Source organism: Mastacembelus armatus, unplaced genomic scaffold (assembly GCF_900324485.2).
Source record: "Mastacembelus armatus unplaced genomic scaffold, fMasArm1.2, whole genome shotgun sequence".
Taxonomy (NCBI): domain Eukaryota; kingdom Metazoa; phylum Chordata; class Actinopteri; order Synbranchiformes; family Mastacembelidae; genus Mastacembelus; species Mastacembelus armatus.
The window spans coordinates 255886-277957 of record NW_022872910.1 but is presented as its reverse complement, the minus strand read 5'-3'; the positions used below and the strand labels follow the sequence as shown (position 1 = coordinate 277957).

The 22072-nt window shown below is 40.4% G+C and overlaps 4 gene segments (V, D, J or C); all 4 read right to left on the bottom strand.

Annotated features, from left to right (window-relative positions):
• Positions 1-2826: 2826 nt before the first annotated feature.
• LOC113129625 (T cell receptor alpha variable 26-2-like) lies at positions 2827-5311 on the bottom strand. The segment is given in 3 exon segments: positions 2827-2998; positions 4805-5111; positions 5211-5311. Coding segments are annotated over 3 exon segments (534 nt in total).
• Positions 5312-6982: 1671 nt separating this feature from the next.
• On the bottom strand, positions 6983-7734 carry LOC113129624 (T cell receptor alpha variable 12-3-like). The segment is given in 3 exon segments: positions 6983-6989; positions 7217-7502; positions 7680-7734. Coding segments are annotated over 3 exon segments (333 nt in total).
• A 3151-nt stretch (positions 7735-10885) lies between these two features.
• LOC113129628 (T cell receptor alpha variable 38-2/delta variable 8-like) lies at positions 10886-11479 on the bottom strand (the record flags this gene model as incomplete). The annotated part of the segment is given in 2 exon segments: positions 10886-11190; positions 11281-11479. Coding segments are annotated over 2 exon segments (423 nt in total), but the record flags the coding sequence as incomplete, so codon positions are not given.
• Positions 11480-13095: 1616 nt separating this feature from the next.
• LOC113129626 (T cell receptor alpha variable 3-like) lies at positions 13096-13623 on the bottom strand (the record flags this gene model as incomplete). The annotated part of the segment is given in 2 exon segments: positions 13096-13385; positions 13469-13623. Coding segments are annotated over 2 exon segments (444 nt in total), but the record flags the coding sequence as incomplete, so codon positions are not given.
• Positions 13624-22072: the final 8449 nt, after the last annotated feature.

Genomic DNA, 22072 nt, shown 5'->3' with positions numbered 1-22072 from the left:
TGTGTTTTTGGTTATTTTGGTCTTGTCAAAGTTCAGGTGATGAATCGGTCGTCTCCTGCGTTTGGATCATTGCCTCCTTATACGTCTTTGTCATCTGTATTAGGACACATGCTGGTTTTCAACAGTCAACACTGACAACATTTAAATACTTTGTGTGTCCTGGTGTTTTTTAGGTTAAAAGGTCAAACTGAAATGTAAATGGTCTTATATAGCACTTTTATAGACTCAACTACACTCAAAGTGCTTTACCACTATTTGCCCATTCAACCTATTTGCTCATGACTCAGACACCGATGGAACATTCACCAGGGGCAACTTGGGGTTCAGGGTTTTGCCCAAGATACTTCGACCGTGGACCAGTGAAGCCAAAGGTCAACCTACCAACCTTCTGGTTTCAGGGGTCAATCTGCTCTACCCCTCCTCAGCAATAGCCGCCCTAATGTCATGATTTTATTCCACTCTGGAAAATCTTTTTGGAGATTAATTTATTAGATATCAGTCAAATCATTAATTATGGCATTGGGACAATAACAGATAAACATGTTAGTAAGTGATGTGTCAATGAAAGTGATTAGGGATCATTATTATGTTGATTCATTCTTTGACTGAATCATCAGAACAAAGAATGAGGACTGTGATGACGAACCACTGAAGTTTAACAGTGTGTGTCTCCCTCTGGTGGATGTTGTGGAGTATTGTGTTGTCTTTGCTCCAAAGGTTTTTGTACAGAGTTTTGGTGTTTCCTGTCACTGTGGGGCTGCAGAGCACAGTAGTACACAGCAGAGTCTGACACTGCAGCAGACTTGATCTCCAGATCCACACGTTTCTCTTTTGAGTTAATGTGAGCGGAGAAATCTGAACGAACTGGATGAATCAGTTTTCCTTCAGTGATGTAGAGCAGGAACTCTGGTCTGGATCTCTGGTATTGTCGGTACCACTGGATGTTGTTGATAGCTCCCTCATATGTACAGGTCAGGTTGATGTTTCTTCCCTCTGCAACAGCTTCTTCTGTTCTTTTTGGTTTGATGCTGTTCATAGAACCCATGGCTGCAAAATGAGCGATTTTCATGTCAGTTAATCTGAAAGAGATTCTAACATCAGGAACCTGAACCCAGGTTCTTGACTCTTTCACATGTGATCATTAAAAAGTTCTTGACAAAATCAGACCAAACATGTTGTTACAATCAACAGTTGAATGAGACGCCTGTTGTGGTCAAACTCACCTATAAGTGAGATAAAAAGAGAAAGAAGTAAAGCAACATGTCTTTGGAGTTGTTGAAGTCAGACAGCAGATGAACAGTGTTCTTCCACTGCGTAGAATGAAAAACTAAACAGTGTCTGCTGCACAGCTCTTCTCCTCAGCATCAAGCTGATTGGGGCTTTGACTTCCTGCAACAAACCACTGAAGTTTAACAGTGTGTGTCTCCCTCTGGTGGATGTTGTGGAGTATTGTGTTGTCTTTGCTCCAAAGGTTTTTGTACAGAGTTTTGGTGTTTCCTGTCACTGTGGGCTGCACAGCACAGTAGTACACAGCAGAGTCAGACAGCTGAAGCTTCTGGATCTTCAGAGGAACTGATCTGGATGTGGAATCCAGTGTGGATGAAAATCTCTCTTTAAAACAGGTCCTTTGTTTCCCCTGTGCCAATCTTAAATCTGCTCAGGATGAACGTGGGGCTGTTGTTTCCATCCTGTTTGTACCAGTAGAGAGTTGGTCCTGGTGAACTGCTGTTATACAGACAGCCAAGTGTTACTGCCTCTCCTTCAGTAGCAGTCACATCTCCTTCTGGCTGCAGCACGTTGTCTTTTTGTGCTCTGCATTCTGTAAAACACCAACAAACAGTGTCAGTGTGATGTTAAAGAGTCATGTCAATGCTGGAATGATATCAGAGAAACAGAGTTGTGTTCATACCAAGGCACATAGCAGCCAGCAACACTGAGATGAACAGAGGCGTCATATGTGCAGTGTTGAGGAACTGGGAGCTCCAGCCAGTATGAAGAAGGCTGTGATCTCTCTGTTTAGTCTTCATCAACACTAAGTTGGTGGATTAGAAGGAGGAGCCTGATCACAGTGACAGGGCTCATTCACAGCCCTGTGTTATTCCCCTGCTGACAACTTTACTCTGAACACAGTTTGGACCAGTCTCCTAAATAATATAGAAATAATACAAGCAAACTGAGAAGGAACATTTTGTCAAATGGGACTTTGTAAATTCTCTTCAGGATTTTATTAGCAGGGTCGTGCTATGAACCAAACGCTAGTCTGAATAACTGAGTCTTAAGTTTAACTCTAAAGAGGGGCAGGTCATTGATGGAACATAATTCAATGGGTAGAGTGTTCCAGAGTTTGGGACCTGCCACTGCGAAGGTACAATAAACCCATTGTTTGTACCCCGATCAAGAGACCTCTAGCAAATATTGGCCAGCAGAAGGCAAAGCTGTGCTGGATTGGTGAGAACTTAAAATCTCTCATAAGTACGAAGGTGTCGTGCCATTGATTGGACTGAAAGTAAACAACAGAAGCTTAAATAGAATTTGGAATTATACGGGGAGCCAGTGGAGGGAATACAGGATCGGGGAGATATGATCATACTTTTTGGTTTTAGTCAGCAAGCGGGCCGCAGCATCCTGAACAAGTTGCAAGCGATGGATACCAGCTTGGTTAATGCAAACATAAAGAGCGTTGAAATGATCTAGCCGGGATCTAATGAAAGTGTGAATTGCTTCTCTAGGTCACTGTGGTTCAGAAAGGGCTTACCCTTTGCAAGGAGGCATAGCTGAAAAAAACCTGCCTTTATAACAGAATTAATTTGTTTATGGAAGTTTAAGTTATTGTCTAAGGTCACCCCCAGGTTTTTGACCATGAAGTGTCAGAGAGTCAAAACCAGAAGCCTCAAAACTGGGACGGTTGGAGCATTCTCCAACGAGAATATATTCTGTCTTGAGCTTGTTCAAACTAAGAAGGTTCTGAGATAACCAGATTTTGATGTCATCCAAACACCTACAGATGCATATGAGTGTGTCAGAAGAGTTAGAAACAACTGGCAGGTAGATCTGTAAGTCATCTGCATACAGATGAAAGGAGACGTTGTATTTTGTGATAATCGATCCTAATGCTAACATATACAAAGAGAATAAAACAGGCCCCAGAATGGAGCCCTGTGGCACACCAGAGGTCAGGGGAGCTGGAGAGAAGGAAAGGTCGCCAATCATGACAGGAAAGGTTCTATTCATTAAATCGGACCTGAACCACTTGTAGTACAGTTCCCTGAAGGCCAACTAGGTGTGACAAATGTGTCAGGGGGATGGAGTGACCCACAGTATCAAATGCTGTGGTGAGGTCCAGCATTACTAGCAGCACAAGTTTTTATAGAATCCAGGGACAGGAGGATATCATTCTGAACCTTCATAAGAGTGGATTCAGTACTGTGCCAAGTTCTAAAGCCAGATTGTAATTTTTCAAAGATATAATTATTTTCCAAAAATGAATGAAGCTGTATGAAAACAACTTTTGCTGGTGGATTTGTTGTTGTAGCTTCAAGCAAAAATGTTGAAACTTGGTAAAAATCTTCAGCTGTGAAAGTTTGAATCTTTTGTTGTTTTGAGTTTTTCTGTGTATTTTGATGTCTGAACATATAAACTAGTGATGTCAGTGTGTTATTAGTTAATACTTTAGTGTGAATTTTGGCTGTAGTTCTCCATGTTTCCAAGGAGGGTGAACAATTGAAGGAGCTCATTGTGGCCTAATGACCCACAGTGTATGAAGAGGATTAACTGAGTAAGTCAGTCTGTTTATTTGTTTTCATGGTTTCTTGTTTCTGAAGCATCAACAGTTGGTTTGTCATTGATGTGGATTTGCTGCTGATGTGAATCCTCCCCCAGTGTTTCATTAGCAGCTGTAACCACAGGGACTCTGATCAAACAGGAATGAGCAGAATAAATCTGATATGAAGCTGTGGTTTGAATCCCACTTCCCTCCTCTTTGAAGAGTAGTCAGATATCTGTGTTCAGGTTTTTTGTACAGACTCTTCTACACTTTGTATCACTGTGTTTCTAGAGCACAGTAGTAGAGAGCTGTGTCTGCCAGGGTTAGACTCTTTATGGTCAGTTCAGTTGATGTAGCTGATGTTTGGGATTCATATCGATTATCAGGAATATATTGTATACCACTCCATGATTTTGCTCCTTTCCTGAGTATAAATTGAGGAGCTTCCAGGTCTGAATGATGTTTGTACCAGTAAAGATCAACACCAGTTGCAGCTGTTCGATAGCGACATGTGAGTTTGACAGATTCTCCTTCTCTTGCAGTGACTTCATCTTCTACAGGAGAGATTGTGTCTCCAGCTGTTAGTCCTGGAAAAAGTAGAAAAAATGAAGCCATTAGACGAACATTGTCCATGAGGCTGAGAGGAGAAGACAGTGGAAAATGTCAGTGTACAGTGTTACTCTGTGGACACAAACTGTTGACCAGGACTTCCTGCCAAAGACAAATTCATTGCGAGGTTGAATGAGACGCCTGTTTGTGGTCAAACTCACCTATGAAGTGAGATAAAAAGAGAAGAAGTAAAGCAACATGTCTTTGGAGTTGTTGAAGTCAGACAGCAGATGAACAGTGTTCTTCCACTGCAGTAGAATGAAAAAACTAAACAGTGTCTGCTGCACAGCTCGTCTCCTCAGCATCAAGCTGATTGGGCTTTGACTTCCTGCAACAAACCACTGAAGTTTAACAGTGTGTGTCTCCCTCTGGTGGATGTTGTGGAGTATTGTGTTGTCTTTGCTCCAAAGGTTTTTGTACAGAGTTTTGGTGTTTCCTGTCACTGTGGGCCTCACAGCACAGTAGTACACAGCAGAGTCAGACACTGCAGCAGAGGAGATGTTCATGCTGATTTCCTTTTCCTCCACTTTGACCTTCAGTCCAGGAACTGGATTATTTCCCACTTGTCCTGAAGCAGAGTGTGAGATGAGGAACTCTGGTGGTTTTCCTGGATATTGGCGATACCAGTAGAAATAATCAGTAGTTGACAGTTTGGGGTATTTGTAGGACAGAGTGACAGTGCTGTCTTCTAAACTGAACTCTTCATTGTTGACTGGACTCAGATCTTCACAGCCGACACCTGAAGGAAGACATAACTCTGTTATAACTTATTGCTCCAAAGGTTTTTTCAGTGAATTCTATTTTACATTTCTATGTTCACTAGTGAATTTTCTCCTACCTGTCAGTGTGATCAGAAACAAAGCTGAAAACAGATGTAAGTGCTCTGACTCCATCTTAAAGATAGAAGCTGTTTCTGCTTTAAACTCCACTGTGAGAGTTTCAGTCTTTTCTGTCCTTCAGTCACAGTTTTGCTCCTCCCTTCATCTCCTCATCTCCTCCTTTCACACAGGACTGACGACTTTTCAGCTTCTCACTGGTCTTTATTGCTTTGCATAACATTGCATGGTTTTTATCACTAACTGGCTCATTATCCAGGCTGTGGAGCTTGTTCAAAAATGTTGTAGTTATTTTAAAGGGAGAAGGCTCATGGTCATTTGACTCCAAAGCAGCTTTTTCATTGGTGTCACATTCACTGACTGATGGAAACATAAAGTGAGAGGCTGCTTCATAAAAAGAGGTTCATGAATGACTGAATCATTTTATTGCAGACTCACAGTCCAGAATAATGAAAACAACAATTCACATACATTAAATAATATCAGTACCTACATATCTATCAGAGACACCCATACCAGTATCTCTTAGAGAAGGACTGATAATGAGGAGCACTACATCTAATGTTGGCTAAAGCCAAAATAATCTAATTTCCAGATCTATCCAGATGGCAAATAAAGTTATACATGAGTTTTCTTAACACTGGTTGAAAAGTATTTATTTGTAAGGTCACAGACAGCTCACTAGCAAACCACCATCTAGGCTTCAGCATCATTAAACGCTACCTGCAGTCTTCTTATGCTAGCCTTCTTAAAATTTGTCCACAGATGTATTCAGGTCAAGTCAGTTTTATTTCTATAGCGCCAAATCACAATACAATCATCTCAGGGCACTTTACAAAAAACCAACAAATCCATTATGAGCAGCACTTGGCGACAGTGGAGAGGAAAAGCTCCATTTTAACTGAAGAAAAAACCTCCAGCAGAACCAGGAGGGTTAGGGTAGGGTAGTGCACCAATGGTCCTCAGGCAGTCTAGGCCTATAGCAGCATAACTAAGGAATGGTTCAGGGTTACCTGAAGCCAGCCTTAAATATATCCTTTGTCAGAAAGGAAGGCTTGAAATCTGGCCTTAAAAGTACAGAGTGTCTGCCTCGTGAACCCAGGCTGGGAGCTGGTTCCACAGGAGAGGAGCTTGATAGCTATAGGCTCTGCCTCCCATTCTCCTTTTGGAAACTCTGGGAACCACAAGTAGAAAGAAGGCAGTTCTACAGATTTGTTTTATGTGTGAATTAAAGAACATGTCCTGGTCAAAATTAACTCCAAGGATTTTCACAGTAGTGCTGGAGGCCAGGGCTATGCCATCTAAAGTAGCTACCTTGTTAGAAAAGCTATTTCTGAGGTTAGGCCCAAATGAGATAGGCCCAAATACAATAACTTCTGTTTTCTCCAAATTTAAAAGTAGAAAGTTACTGGTCATCCAGGCATTTATGTTGTTTAGACACGCCTAAAGTCTGGTTAACTGGTTTGTGTTATCAGGTTTCATAGATAGATAAAGCTGAGTGTCATCTGCATAGCAGTGGTAATTAATAGAGTGCTTCCTAATAGTATTTCCTAAAGGAAGCATGTATAAGGTGAACAGAATCGGTCTAGGCACAGAACCTTGTGGAACTCCATAACTAACTTTTGTGCACATGGGAGGTTCATCATGAACATGAACAAATTGGAATCTGTCCGATAAATAAGACTGGAACCATTTTAACACTTTTCCTTCAATTCCAATCACATGTTCCAGTCTCTGTAATAAGATGCTGTGGTCAGTAGTGTCAAGTGCAGTACTAAGGTCTAGCAGGACAAGTATAGAGAGGAGTCCATTATCGTGTAGTGAGTACTGGTTCGAGACCACTACGATACTTTGGCTCCATGATTCGTTGACATATATATATTGTTGGTTTGTGAACCAACCACTGACAGGGTGTGTCTCCCTCTGGTGGATGTTGTGGAGTATTGTGTTGTCTTTGCTACAAAGGTTTTTGTACAGAGTTTTGGTGTTTCCTGTCACTGTGGGCTCCAGAGCACAGTAGTACACAGCAGAGTCAGACACTGCAGCAGACTTGATCTCCAGATCCACTTGTTTCTCTTTTGAGTTAATGTGAGCGGAGAAATCTGAACGAACTGGTTGAATCTGTCCTTGCTCAGTGATGTAGAGCAGGAACTCTGGTCTGGATCTCTGGTATTGTCGGTACCACTGGATGTTGTAGATAGCTCCCTCATATGTACAGGTCACGTTGATGTTTCTTCCCTCTGCAACAGCTTCTTCTGTTCTTTCTGGTTTGATGCTGTTCATAGAACCCATGGCTGCAAAATGAGTGATTTTCATGTCAGTTAATCTGAAAGAGGTTCTAACATCAGGAACCTGAACCCAGGTTCTTGACTCTTTCACATGTGATCATTAAAAAGTTCTTGACTAAATCAGACCAAATATGTTGTTACATCAACAGGTTGAATGAGACGCCTGTTTGTGGTCAAACTCACCTATAAAGTGAGATAAAAAGAGAAAGAAGTAAAGCAACATGTCTTTGGAGTTGTTGAAGTCAGACAGCAGATGAACAGTGTTCTTCCACTGCAGTAGAATGAAAAAACTAAACAGTGTCTGCTACACAGCTCTTCTCCTCAGCATCAAGCTGATTGGGCTTTGACTTCCTGCAACAAACCACAGAAGTTTAACAGTGAGTGTCTCCCTCTGGTGGATGTTGTGGAGTATTGTGTTGTCTTTGCTCCAAAGGTTTTTGTACAGAGTTTTGGTGTTTCCTGTCACTGTGGGCCGCAGAGCACAGTAGTACAGAGCAGAGTCTGTCACTGCAGCAGAGGAGATCTGCAGATCCATCTGGGTTTTATTCTCATTCACTTTAAAATCCAGTCCAGAGACCTCCTCTTTTAGTTTCATCCCTGTTCCTGTGTGAGACAAAAGGAACTCTGGTGGTTTTCCTGGATATTGGCGATACCAGAAGAAATTATCATCATATGTAGCAGGTCTGGAGTATTTGTAGGACAGAGTGACAGTGCTGTCTTCTAAACTGAACTTTTCATTGTTGACTGGACTCAGCTCTTCACAGCCGACACCTGAAGGGAAACATAACTCTGTTATAACATGTTGGGAAAGTCTCAATCCAGAAATCACATTCAGGTAACACTGGAACTGAACTTCTTTATGCACAATCTTACAAACCTCTTAGAAACAATAGTAACAGTAGAGAAAGTACATAACAGTCCAATGGCAGCATGTTGAATGAAGATAATGTTTCTGGTTTGTGCCTTGAACTCTGTTGAATATGGAAGTTCCTCTCTTCTATAGTTCAGTTCCAGATTAGCTCCTCCCTGAATCTCTGTCTCCTCTTACATCTGTGTTTTCTAAGTGTCTCTGCCTCTCACAAGTTGATGTGTATCTGTCCCATTCTTTGTTCACTCATTTACTTCATTGGCGAATTCTCAGAGTTTTTATCAACACTGGTACTCTGCTGTGACAGATTGTTAATTCTGGGAGATTTCAATATTCATATCTGCTGTGAAAACACAACCTTTAATCAAGTAATTTCTATGATTCCTTTAATTTGACACAGTTAGTTACAAATCCTTCTCATATAAAAGGTCATACGCTTGATCCTGGTGTTTGCTTCTGGTTTTCACGTGAGCGACCTGGAGGTGTTAGAAGCTGGATGTTCTGATCATAATTTTGTTCTATTTGAATCCTCACTGTCAGGTACCACTTCCCCTCCCCCAGAGAGTCGACATTTTACTCATACTATTAGGCTACTTCCTATCTAGACTTTGAGTCATGACAACTGGACTTTCAGTTTTTAGGTCGAAATGTTTCACCACTAATCCAAGTGGCTTCATTGGTCTAAGGAAAAGCTGGTATGGAAACTCCAATTTATCTCCCAGGTTGGTTTCACTCCACCCGTAGTCCCATAGGCTCATTAGGTGGACTATGTAAATCAGGTCAGAGTCCTTAGACCCACACTCCTGAGTTGGTTTCACTTCATGGCTGGTCTGAATAGGCTTGTTAGGTGAACAAAAGGAGTGAGCTCAGGCGAGGGTCATTAGAATCTAATGGTGGACTCATGTGATCCATTTGATTCACCAACTGGCTGCAAAGTGTGTCCTCCCTGGGAAACATTAGCTCACCTAATGAGCCTATGGGACTAGGACTGGAGTGGAAACAACTTCGAAGATAAATTAGAGTTTCCATACCAGCTTTTCCTTAGACTGATGAAGCCACTTGGATTAATGGTGAAACTTTTGGAACTAAAAACTAAAGGTCCAGTTGTCATGACTCGGCCTCTAGATAACTTCACCTGGACGACTGACTCTCTCAAAATACAACTATGCTAACTAGGACTATGGATGCATCACAGCTGACGGAAGCTTTCGATACAACTGTTGCTGATATTCTGGATCAGGCAGCTCCACTCAAATCACTGAGATCTAGGAAAACAAAGAGATATCCAGCCTTGGTTCAATGATCACACCCACTGTGTCAGACAGCAATGCAGGAAATCAGAGCTTAAGTGGAAGAAAGACAAACTTAGGGTCTCATATGAAATGTTCAGTGAATCCTTAAAACACGTCCAAATTGCTGTTAACAATGCTAAATCAAATTATTTCTCAGAAATAATTGCTAAGAATGCCCATAGGCCTAAGGTCCTTATTTAATACACTGACTCTGTTCTGAACCCTACCACAGTGGGCCACCCTATTGCAACACCCGAGTTCTGGAAAAATATTTGGAATTCTTTGTGGATAAAATTCAAGTTATTAGAGCACATGTATCATGATCAGTTGTGGTTCATTCTGAAATCTTGTTGCCCTCTAGGTCTTTTAGCCATTTTGATTCCATTTCCCTCTTTCAGCTGCAAGATGTAGTTTCTTCGCTGAAACCTACAAATTCTAGTTAAATACAGAGTCGATTTTAAGGTTTTGCTGTTCGTTTATAAAGCTCTGCACGGGCTAGTATATTGCTGATCTCCTCAAACCACATTCTGAGTCTGGATCTCTTTGTTCCTGTAAACAGTTGCTGCTCTCTGTCCCACAGTCTCGTTTAAGACTAAGGGTGACGAAGCTTTTTCAGTTGCAGCTCCTACACAGTGGGATGCACTGCCAGTTGCCGTGAGATCCTCGTCCACATTGGACACTTTTAAATCTAGATTGAAGACTCATATATTCTCCTTAGTCTATGGGAGTGTCTGAGAATACTGGATTACAAATTTGTTTATGCTTTTACTTAATTATCTTTTTATTTTGCTTAATTTATGTTCATAAACTGTACAGCACTTTGGAACAACACTTGTTGCTTGTAAATGTGCTTTATAAATAAATGTGAACTTTAACTTGAACTATCTCAATAAATTATCCCACAGAAACCAACAGAACTGGATGCAGGCGTTGCTGCAGCTGTTTATGAAGAATCTCATCGTTTTACAGAATCTGAAATGGTTCCAGAACTTAACCATAGATGAGCTACTGGGTTTGACATGGTCTCTGAAAAGTTTCTGCACTGACGGACGGTTTTGATTCAGGATATGGAGAAAGTCAGTGTCAATACAAAGAATCCAGACTGTGATGACGAACCACAGAAGTTTAACAGTGTGTGTCTCCCTCTGGTGGATGTTGTGGAGTATTGTGTTGTCTTTGCTCCAAAGGTTTTTGTACAGAGTTTTGGTGTTTCCTGTCACTGTGGGCTGCAGAGCACAGTAGTACACAGCAGAGTCAGACAGCTGAAGCTTCTGGATCTTCAGAGGAACTGATCTGGATGTGGAATCCAGTGTGGATGAAAATCTCTCCCTGTACTCGTCTGGTGTGTTGCCTTCATCCTGTTTATATCTGCTCAGGATGAACGTGGGGCTGTTGTTTCCATCCTGTTTGTACCAGTAGAGATAATTATTTGTTGAACTGCTGTTATACCGACAGCCAAGTGTTACTGCGTCTCCTTCAGTAGCAGTCTCATCTCCTTCTGGCTGCAGCACGTTGTCTTTTTGTGCTCTGCATTCTGTAAAACACCAACAAACAGTGTCAGTGTGCTGTTAAAGAGTCATGTCAATGCTGGAATGATATCAGAGAAACAGAGTTGTGTTCATACCAAGGCACATAGCAGCCAGCAACACTGAGATGAACAGAGGCGTCATATGTGCAGTGTTGAGGAACTGGGAGCTCCAGCCAGTATGAAGAAGGCTGTGATCTCTCTGTTTAGTCTTCATCAACACTAAGTTGGTGGATTAGAAGGAGGAGCCTGATCACAGTGACAGGGCTCATTCACAGCCCTGTGTTATTCCCCTGCTGACAACTTTACTCTGAACACAGTTTGGACCAGTCTCCTTTCAGTGTCCAACTTGTCTTGTATGTGATCATCATTGGACATTTCAGCTGACCCGTTTCCTGTTTTACAGCTGCTGAACATTCCCGTTGGTCCCTGACATATAAAGCTGCTGATTGTTGGGAACCTGCTACGACCCCTTTAATATCTTTTATCACAAATAGTACAAGCAAACTGAGAAGGAACATTTGACAAATGGGACTTTGTAAATTCTCTTCAGGATTTTTTCTCTTCAATGTAAATATCATGTTTGGTCAAATCAAAGATGGTGGATTTGTTGTTGAAGCTTCAATCAAAAATGTTGAAACTTGGTAAAAATCTTCAGCTGTGAAAGTTTGAATCTTTTGTTGTTTTGAGTTTTTCTGTGTATTTTGATGTCTGAACATATAAACTAGTGATGTCAGTGTGTTATTAGTTAATACTTTAGTGTGAATTTGGGCTGTAGTTCTCCATGTTTCCAAGGATGGTGAACAATGGAAGGAGCTCATTGTGGCCTAATGACCCACAGTGTATGAAGAGGATTAACTGAGTAAGTCAGTCTGTTTATTTGTTTTCATGGTTTCTTCTGTTTGAAGCATCAACAGTTGGTTTGTCATTGATGTGGATTGGCTGCTGATGTGAATCCTCCCCCAGTGTTTCATTAGCAGCTGTAACCACAGGGACTCTGATCAAACAGGAATGAGCAGAATAAATCTGATATGAAGCTGTGGTTTGAATCCCATTTCCCTCCTCTTTGAAGAGTAGTCAGATATCTGTGTTCAGGTTTTTGTACAGACTCTTCTACACTTTGTATCACTGTGTTTCTAGAGCACAGTAGTAGAGAGCTGTGTCTGCCAGGGTTAGACTCTTTATGGTCAGTTCAGTTGATGTATCTGATGTTTCGGATTCATATCGATTATCAGGAATATATTCACTATCACTCCTTGATCGAGCTCCTTTCCAGAGTATAAACTGAGGAGCTTCCAGGTCTGAATGATGTTTGTACCAGTAAAGATAAACACCAGTTGCAGCTGTTCGATAGCGACATGTGAGTTTGACAGATTCTCCTTCTCTTCCAGTGACTTCATCTTCTACAGGAGAGATTGTGTCTCCAGCTGTTAGTCCTGGAAAAAGTAGAGAAAATGAAGCCATTAGACGAACATTGTCCATGAGGCTGAGAGGAGAAGACAGTGGAAAATGTCAGTGTACAGTGTTACTCTGTGGACACAAACTGTTGACCAGGACTTCCTGCCAAAGACAAATTCATTGCGAGGTTGAATGAGACGCCTGTTTGTGGTCAAACTCACCTATAAAGTGAGATAAAAAGAGAAAGAAGTAAAGCAACATGTCTTTGGAGTTGTTGAAGTCAGACAGCAGATGAACAGTGTTCTTCCACTGCAGTAGAATGAAACAACTAAACAGTGTCTGCTGCACAGCTCTTCTCCTCAGCATCAAGCTGATTGTGCTTTGACTTCCTGCAACAAACCACTGAAGTTTAACAGTGTGTGTCTCCCTCTGGTGGATGTTGTGGAGTATTGTGTTGTCTTTGCTCCAAAGGTTTTTGTACAGTGTTTTGGTGTTTCCTGTCACTGTGGGCTGCAGAGCACAGTAGTACACAGCAGAGTCTGTCACTATAGCAGAGGAGATCTGCAGATCCATCTGGGTTTTATCTTCACTCACTTTAACATCCAGTCCAGAGACCTCCTCATTGATTTTCGTTCCTGTTCCTGTGTGAGACAAAAGGAACTCTGGTGGTTTTCCTGGATATTGGCGATACCAGAAAAAATTATAACTAATTGCTTGTCTGGAGTATTTGTAGGACAGAGTGACAGTGCTGTCTTCTAAACTGAACTTTTCATTGTTGACTGGAGTCAGGTCTTCACAGCCGACACCTGAAGGAAGACATAACTCTGTAACTTTATGATGCTCAAGGTTTTGTCAGTAAAACTCTGTTAATATTGAAAATGTCACCTACCTCTTATTGTGAGCAGAATCAAAGTCAGAAACAGGCTGAAGTTCCCTGACAGCATCTTAAACACAAAGAGAATCTGACTGTTGTTGGATGAAGCTTCACTGTGAACATTTGTCTTTTCTCTGCTGAGTCCAGGTTTTGCTCCTCCTTTAATCATTTCCTCCTTTCTCTCACAGCTCTGACAAACAGTGTTTGTGTCCATGTGACTCCTTAACTCTCATCATAACCTGTGATATATCCAGAAATTACCAAACTGATGCAATGAAATAAAATTTCTTTTACACATTATCTGACAGCCTGTGTTTGTCATCATGACATGATATAGCTAATTGTTTAGGACTTGAGGAGCCTGGAGGTGATGCCATCTGGACCTGCAGCTTTTCTCACTTTGATGTTGCTGATTTCAGACTCTCTCACCTGGGCTTCATTTAGGGACAGAAATCATCAGGCGGGTCAGGGTGCTGGGTTGTGTCTGAAGATTCTTAGTTGAAGTTATCTAGAAGCTGTAACGGACCTAAAGCAGCAGAATTATGTTCATATTCCACGATTGATGAAAGACTTGTACCCTTTTGGGAATTTATGGCTCTAAAACTTTTAACGATCTACTAAGGTAATCAACAAGAAAGTGGTACAGGCCTCTCCATTGGCTCTTGATAAAGAAAGTCCCCTGCTTACATCCTGCCATAAATATGTTAACACTTTATACCTCCATAGTACCTGCATTATCCACTCTTCTTTGATCACTGGACTTAATCCATCATCCTTTAACGGAGCTGCTGTAATTCCAGTTCTCAAGAAACCCGGTGCTGACCCCAACAACCTTAAAAACTTTTGTCCAATTTCTCACTTGACATTTATCTCAAAAATTTTGGAAAAGGTATCAGCTGCAGCCCAGGTTTATGCCCATCTTGATGACAAGAATTAGTTTGAATCATTTCAGTCTGGGTTTTGTTACGAACACAGCACTGAAACGGTCTTGGTGAAGGTCACTAATGATCTGCTAATGGCTGCTTATGATGGGCTGTTAACCATTCTGGTCCTGCTTTTGTCTCTGTTTCACATTTTATTCAACTAAAAACATTTTGTTCACAGCCCTATCCTGTCACTAGTACTACTGTCACTTCCACTGCTATGCAGACGATACACGACTTTATATATCCACCAAGCCTGACTCTGCTGTTCCACCTACCTGTGTTACTAGTTGTTTATGTGAAATAAAATGATGGTTTACTTTAAACCTTCTTGAGCTTAATAGTCCCTATCCCTGTCCCCGTCTCTTTTTGTTTAATATCTCTTGTTTCTTTAGTAGCTTTTCTTCTTGAAATCTTATAGATCTATAGGATTTTAAAATTGTTTGAATGAGTATTGTTGTGGTTCAGAAGTTCATCCTAAATCAACTCTTTATTAAAACATGTCATTCATATTTAGGACTGTGTATCTCCCTCTGGTGGATGTTGTGGAGTATTGTGTTGTCTTTGATCCAAAGGTTTTTGTACAGGGTTTTGGTGTTTCCTGTCACTGTGGGCCTCAGAGCACAGTAGTACACAGCAGAGTCAGACACTGCAGCAGAGGAGATCTGCAGATGAAACTCCTTTGTTTTCTTGTCATGTCTCATGGACCTTCTCCCTGTGGTCTCTGAATATTCTCCGATTAGCAGCTGTGGAGATGAAATGGACTTCTGGTGATACCAGTATACATAGTCCACAGAGCCTGAATAGTTGCAGGAGAGAGTTACATTGTCTCCTTCCAAAGTCGTCATTTCCTCTTTAAAAGGTGTCAGTAAATCCTCAGAGGATCCTGAAAAGAACAAAAATATGTTTCATCATGAAACTTAGGTTTCTTGAAGCTGAACACACTGTTAGAAAACTGCTCAGGAATGTTTCTGTATCTTCACCACTTTCTCCAGTTAGAGTTGACTTACCAGTATGAAAGGAGACCATCAGCATCCAAATGAAAAGCAGCAGCATCATTTTCACTTGGACTGAATGAACAACAGAGAGAAGACAGCAGCTCTTCAGTTCCAAAATGAAGCCTTTCATATTCAGTTGTGTAGCTCCTCCTCTTGCTGTGCTCTGTTTCCATTCAGGCTGATGGAAGCTTTAGAAATGACAGTGATGCTGCAGCCTCATCATCCAAGAAGCTCAGACTGAAGCAGGAATCTGCAGGAAAATCACCTGAATGAATCTGGAGAGAAACAACTTCCTGAGAAAACAGATCACCCAGACTGCTGCACAGTGCACAGAAATTCTGACTGTTGTCAGTATGAAACATGAACATGACATAAACATACAGAAGTAAAGTGTCAGTCATTATAGCCTAATTATGAATCAGAGTTTACAGTAAAACATTGGTTACACAGTGATGCAGCAAAAACACATTGTTTCTGCTTCGTTGTTCAAGAGTCAAGATTTAAGATCTCCTTCATCGTCATTTCACAATGTGAAACCAAATACTGTTTCTCATCAGGTTTATATTTATCAACAATTTTATTCTGGTGTGCAAGAAATCAACAATCATCTGGCAAAAACCCCCGGATTTCCAGTTCCATATCACAGTACCAGAGACAAAGGATATGACTGCACATGGCTGATTTGTTTAGGGCATCTCCAATTACTGATGGTCCATCTGGTTAAACTACTACTACATTCCAGTTCAAAGGAAATATACAATCCACAAAACTATGACCAAAGAGAAAAAACAAGCTGCAATAGGAACAAAAGGTATGTCACTACATGGATAATTTGTTCGTGGTTTCTTTGTGTTCCACTTGGACAATACCTGAGTCTGTCTGATGAGGAAACACCAATTATTCCTGTCCATGCTTCACCCATGATTCGATACCAAACACAACTTTTATGGACATGGATGTCATGATATTTATTTGACCTGCTGGCAAAAAGATCAAGAACTCCTTTAACAGACACCCACCTGGATCTGTGGACTGAGGGACCTCTGCAGTGGGAACAATTGAACGTACATGGTGGTGAAATGGCCTTTACAAGACCTCGCACAGCACAGTCATTCCTTCATGGAATTTAATCCAAATACAGTCATTGCTGGAACAGCAGTAGTGGAAAACAGTGAACTTTGCATCTTTGCATCATATCAGGAAACCACAGAAAATGCCTCACCACAACCATATGTTGTTAAAGGATTTTTTGGATATGCAACACATAAGCACAAAGAACTGAAATATTTTCAAACAGTGAATCATGCAAAGGTAATCTGGGATCCGAAGACAAAACCAAGGGTCAACTCTTTTGGAGGCCATCTTAATATACAGTGTCTTATCGAAAAGAGATGAAGTCCAACATTTACTGAATGATTCCAACTTGGACTCCTTAGCTCTGAGTGAAACCTGGCTAAATACTATTATTTCTACAAATATGATTGATGTCCCTGGTTATACATGTTACAGACAAGACAAACTGTGTGGAAAAGGAAGTGGGGTAATAGTCTACATCAGAGATATTTTTAAATGTTCTGTGATTGAATTGGATACGTTTGGGTTGGAATGTCTAATCTTAAATGTAGTACTGTCAACTAAAATGAATTTTAATATTATGGTTTTATATAATCCACCTTCTTATAATGGTTCTTTTCAAAGTGATTTTGATGAATTGTGTAAACTGTCATTGCCACACAGAGATTTTAACATAAATTGGTTGGATAGCAGTAAGAAACAAAAACTTCTGATTTAATTTTTAAAAACAAACCACAGCGAATTACCAAACATACAATCTGTTAACAGGTTTTCTGATCGTAATATGACGCTGATTGTCAGGAAATGAACAAAACAACGATTACAGAGTTGTCCTTTTGGACCCAGAATTGATAGCCAACATACAGGAATTCCCAAGTATAAAATGCCTCAGTTTGAAAATGAGAATGATTACAAACATGTTACAAACTGAAAACCTAAACGAGTGTTGTAATTTACTGATGGACACACTTGTAAATACAATCCATAAGTTTACATGTCTCTCTAAAAGTAATAGGAGAAAAGCTTCTTTGCCTTGGATAAACAGTGATATTCTTCAACTAATGAAAAAGAGGGACCTTGCATTGAAAAAATCCATATTAACAAAAATGCAAACAGATTGACTTATGTTTAAAAGCTTAAGGAATAAAGTGGTTAATGAACTGAGAAAAGCAAAGTCAGCTTATTTTATGCAGTTGTTTGCTGATTCGTGGGGCAATAGCTCACTTATTTGGAAGCATTTGAATAAATTAATCAATCAGAAATACAGTCAAAGTAAAGGTATAACTAAACTGAATATAAATGGAAAAGTCATTACTGATGCTATGGAAACTGCTAATGAATTTAACACTTCTTTTTCTTAAATCAGTTGAGAAAGGCAAAACCCATAGAATTATTAATCAACTAAATAGTTCAAAAGCCAAAGATATATTTGGTATTGATACTTATTTTATTAAAAAAACAGTGTGAAACATTGATAAAGCCAATACTACATTTGGTCAACCTATCTATTAAAACTGGCGAGTTCCCACAAAATTTTAAAACAGCTGTTCTGACCCCAGTTTTAAGTCTGGAGAAACTGATGACACATGTAATTATAGACCCATCTCAATTATACCAGTAATCTCTAAAGTTCTTGAAAAGTTAGTGGCTGAACAACTAATGAAATATCTGGAAAAAAAATCAACTTTTAAATCCCAAACAATTTGGATTTCGACCAGATTATTCAGAAGAAATGGCTATATGTCATTAAAAGTACTTTGGATCAGGGAAAAGTAGTGGGAGCAGTGTTTCTAGACTTTAAAAAGGCATTTGATACTGTGAACCATGAAGTACCTATAAATAAATTAAACAATTTAACTTTTCTCAACAAGCTTTAAACTGGTTTAAGTCATACCTGGATTGAAGGCGGCAACGTGTTAAAATCAACTGTGTGAAGTCATCACTTCTAAAATGCAAACTAGGTGTACCACAAGGTTCAGTATTGGGTCCTTTGCTTTTCTGTTTATATATAAATGATCTATCTGAAAGTTGCAAAGAGGCTGGTTGCCAAATGTATGCAGATGACACAATTGTATATGTAACAGCAGAAACTCCAAGTCAGGCTGCAGAGATGTTAATCAGGCAGCTGGCTAGTGTCTCCAAGTGGCTGCAGGATAACTGTTTAACATTAAATTATACTAAAACAGTTTCAATGTGTTTTTCATTAAAGAACAAAGGCCAGGATACATTTAAAATCAAAATTGACCAAAAGGAAAGTGAGGAAGCGAGTGATTTTAAGTATCTAGGGGTCATTGTAGACTCTAAACTCAAGTTTGATGTTTGATATTGGGAAAATGGCTAAGATTATTAAGACAAATTTAAATTCTTCGTATAATAAGACCATGTGTATCTGTCAAAGCAGCTCAAATATATATGCATGCTATGATTCTATCACATATGTCCTACTGTGTGATTGTCTGGGCCAGGTCTCCGAATAAGTTATCAAGCCCATAATGGCATTATACAAACAAACCTTAAAAGTAATGGATCAGAAATCAATGAGATGGCATCATTGTCAAATTCTTCAAAAGTATAATTTCCTAAGTTTTGATAATTTTTTGAAGTTTTCATTCAAAAAAATTATATTGAAGAGTATAAATGGCCTCGCCCCAAATGTTATTTGTCAGCTGATACAAAAATATAATAGTGATGGTGTGAAGACCCGAGGTGCAGTAAGTGGAAATTGTAGAGTTCAGAGAACTACTATGTCATCTTTTTCAGTGAAAGGTTCACAATTATGGAATATGGTACCTGAACGTAAACAGAAGCTTAAAAAGAATTTCGAATCATACGGGTAGCCAGCGGAGGGAATACAGGATTGGGGAGATATGATCATGCTTTTTGGTGTTAGTCAGCAAACGGGCCGCAGCATTCTGAACAAGTTGCAAGTGATGGATGCCAGCTTGGTTAATGCAAACATAAAGAGCGTTGCAATAATCTAGCCGGGAGCTAATGAAAGCGTGAATTGCTTCTCTAGGTCACTGTGGTTCAGAAAGGACTTAATCCTTTGCAAGGAGGCATAGCTGAAAAAAATTTCCCTTCACAACAGAATTAATTTGTTTATGGAAGTTTAAGTTATTGTCTAAGGCCACCCCCAGGTTTTTGACATGAGGTGTCAGAAAGTCAAAACCAGAAACTCGAAACTGGGAAGGTTGGGGCTGCCAAAGAGAATATATTCTGTCATTGACATTGATGTGGATGTGCTTCTGATGTGAATCCTACCCCATTTCATTAGCAGCTGTAACCACAGGGACTCTGATCAAACAGGAATGAGCAGAATAAATCTGATATGAAGCTGTGGTTTGAATCCCACTTCCCTCCTCTTTGAAGAGTAGTCAGATATCTGTGTTCAGGTTTTTGTACAGACTCTTCTACACTTTGTATCACTGTGTTTCTAGAGCACAGTAGTAGAGAGCTGTGTCTGCCAGGGTTAGACTCTTTATGGTCAGTTCAGTTGATGTAGCTGATGTTTGGGATTCATATCGATTATCAGGAATATATTGACCTGTGTTTCCTTTGGCTCCTTTCCAGAGTATAAACTGAGGAGCTTCCAGGTCTGAATGATGTTTGTACCAGTAAAGAAAGACACCAGTTGCAGCTGTTTGATAGCGACATGTGAGTTTGACAGATTCTCCTTCTCTTCCAGTGACTTCATCTTCTACAAGAGAGATTGTGTCTCCAGCTGTTAGTCCTGGAAAAAGTAAAGAAAAATGAAGCCATTAGACGAACATTGTCCATGAGGCTGAGAGGAGAAGACAGTGGAAAATGTCAGTGTACAGTGTTACTCTGTGGACACAAACTGTTGACCAGGACTTCCTGACAAAGACAAATTCATTGCGAGGTTGAATGAGACGCCTGTTTGTGGTCAAACTCACCTATGAAGTAAGATAAAAAGAGAAAGAAGTAAAGCAACATGTCTTTGGAGTTGTTGAAGTCAGACAGCAGATGAACAGTGTTCTTCCACTGCAGTAGAATGAAACAACTAAACAGTGTCTGCTGCACAGCTCTTCTCCTCAGCATCAAGCTGATTGGGCTTTGACTTCCTGCAACAAACCACTGAAGTTTAACAGTGTGTGTCTCCCTCTGGTGGATGTTGTGGTGTATTGTGTTGTCTTTGCTCCAAAGGTTTTTGTACAGAGTTTTGGTGTTTCCTGTCACTGTGGGCTGCAGAGCACAGTAGTACACAGCAGAGTCAGACAGCTGAAGCTTCTGGATCTTCAGAGGAACTGATGTCTTGTTGATTTCAGCATTAAATCTGTCTTTCTGAAAGTCTGGATCATTGTCTTCTGATCCAAAAGTGGTACGTCGCAAAATATACTTAGGAAAGTTATTTTCTTCTTGTTTATACCAGAATAAGTAGTAAGATGTAGCACTGGTCTCAAAAGTACAACCCAGTGTGGCTGTGTCTCCTTCAGCAGCAATGACATCTCCTGTTGGCTGGATCACTCTGTCTTCTCCTTTACACTCTGGGGAAGAACAGAACATGCAGAGGAAGAGATGGATCAATGAAGATGATTGATGAAAGCAGAACAATCAGCAGGTTTAAAGAGTTACCTGGCAAAGAGACAGATACATAGACATGTAGAATGAATCTGATTTTCAGGGATCATTGTCAGTGTGAACCATAAAAAGGGCTGATGTCAGCTCAGTGATGTGTTCAAATGTTTGAGGATAAAACATGTTGTACTTTCTATCTTACCAAAGCAAAGAGCAGCAAGAATAATCCACAGCCAATGTTCCATCTGTCCAAGCAGGTTGAAATGAACAGGAGAAACTAGCTGATGTTCAACATTCAGTCTGAGAATTGTTCTTATTGACACAACGGTTGAACACAGGGCAGAAGTAGTGCACCGCCTACTTGATGATGTGGCCCTCTAGTGGAGGTAAACCGTTGACTTCAACAGTGTGGAAAAAAGGCTTCCAGCAGCTTGTCAGTGTGTCAGCTTGTGTTTTTGTACAGAGACTGTGGGTTTGCTGTCACTGTGGGCCTGACAGCACAGTAGTACAGAGCAGAGTCTGTCACTGCAGCAGAGGAGATCTGCAGATCCATCTGGGTTTTATCCTCACTCATTTTAAAATCCAGTCCAGAGACCTCCTCTTTTAGTTTCATCCCTGTTCCTGTGTGAGACAAAAGGAACTCTGGTGGTTTTACTGGATATTGGCGACACCAGTTTCTGGTCTGGAGTATTTGTAGGACAGAGTGACAGTGCTGTCTTCTAAACTGAACTTTTCATTGTTGACTGGAGTCAGATCTTCACAGCCAACACCTGAAGGGAAACATATCTCTGTTATAACATGTTGGGAAAGTCTCAATCCAGAAATCACATTCAGGTAACACTGGAACTGAACTTCTTTATGCACAATCTTACAAACCTCTTAGAAACAATAGTAACAGTAGAGAAAGTACATAACAGTCCAATGGCAGCATGTTGAATGAAGATAATGTTTCTGGTTTGTGCCTTGAACTCTGTTGAATATGGAAGTTCCTCTCTTCTATAGTTCAGTTCCAGATTAGCTCCTCCCTGAATCTCTGTCTCCTCTTACATCTGTGTTTTCTCTGTTACCCTTCTGTCTGGTACCAGACT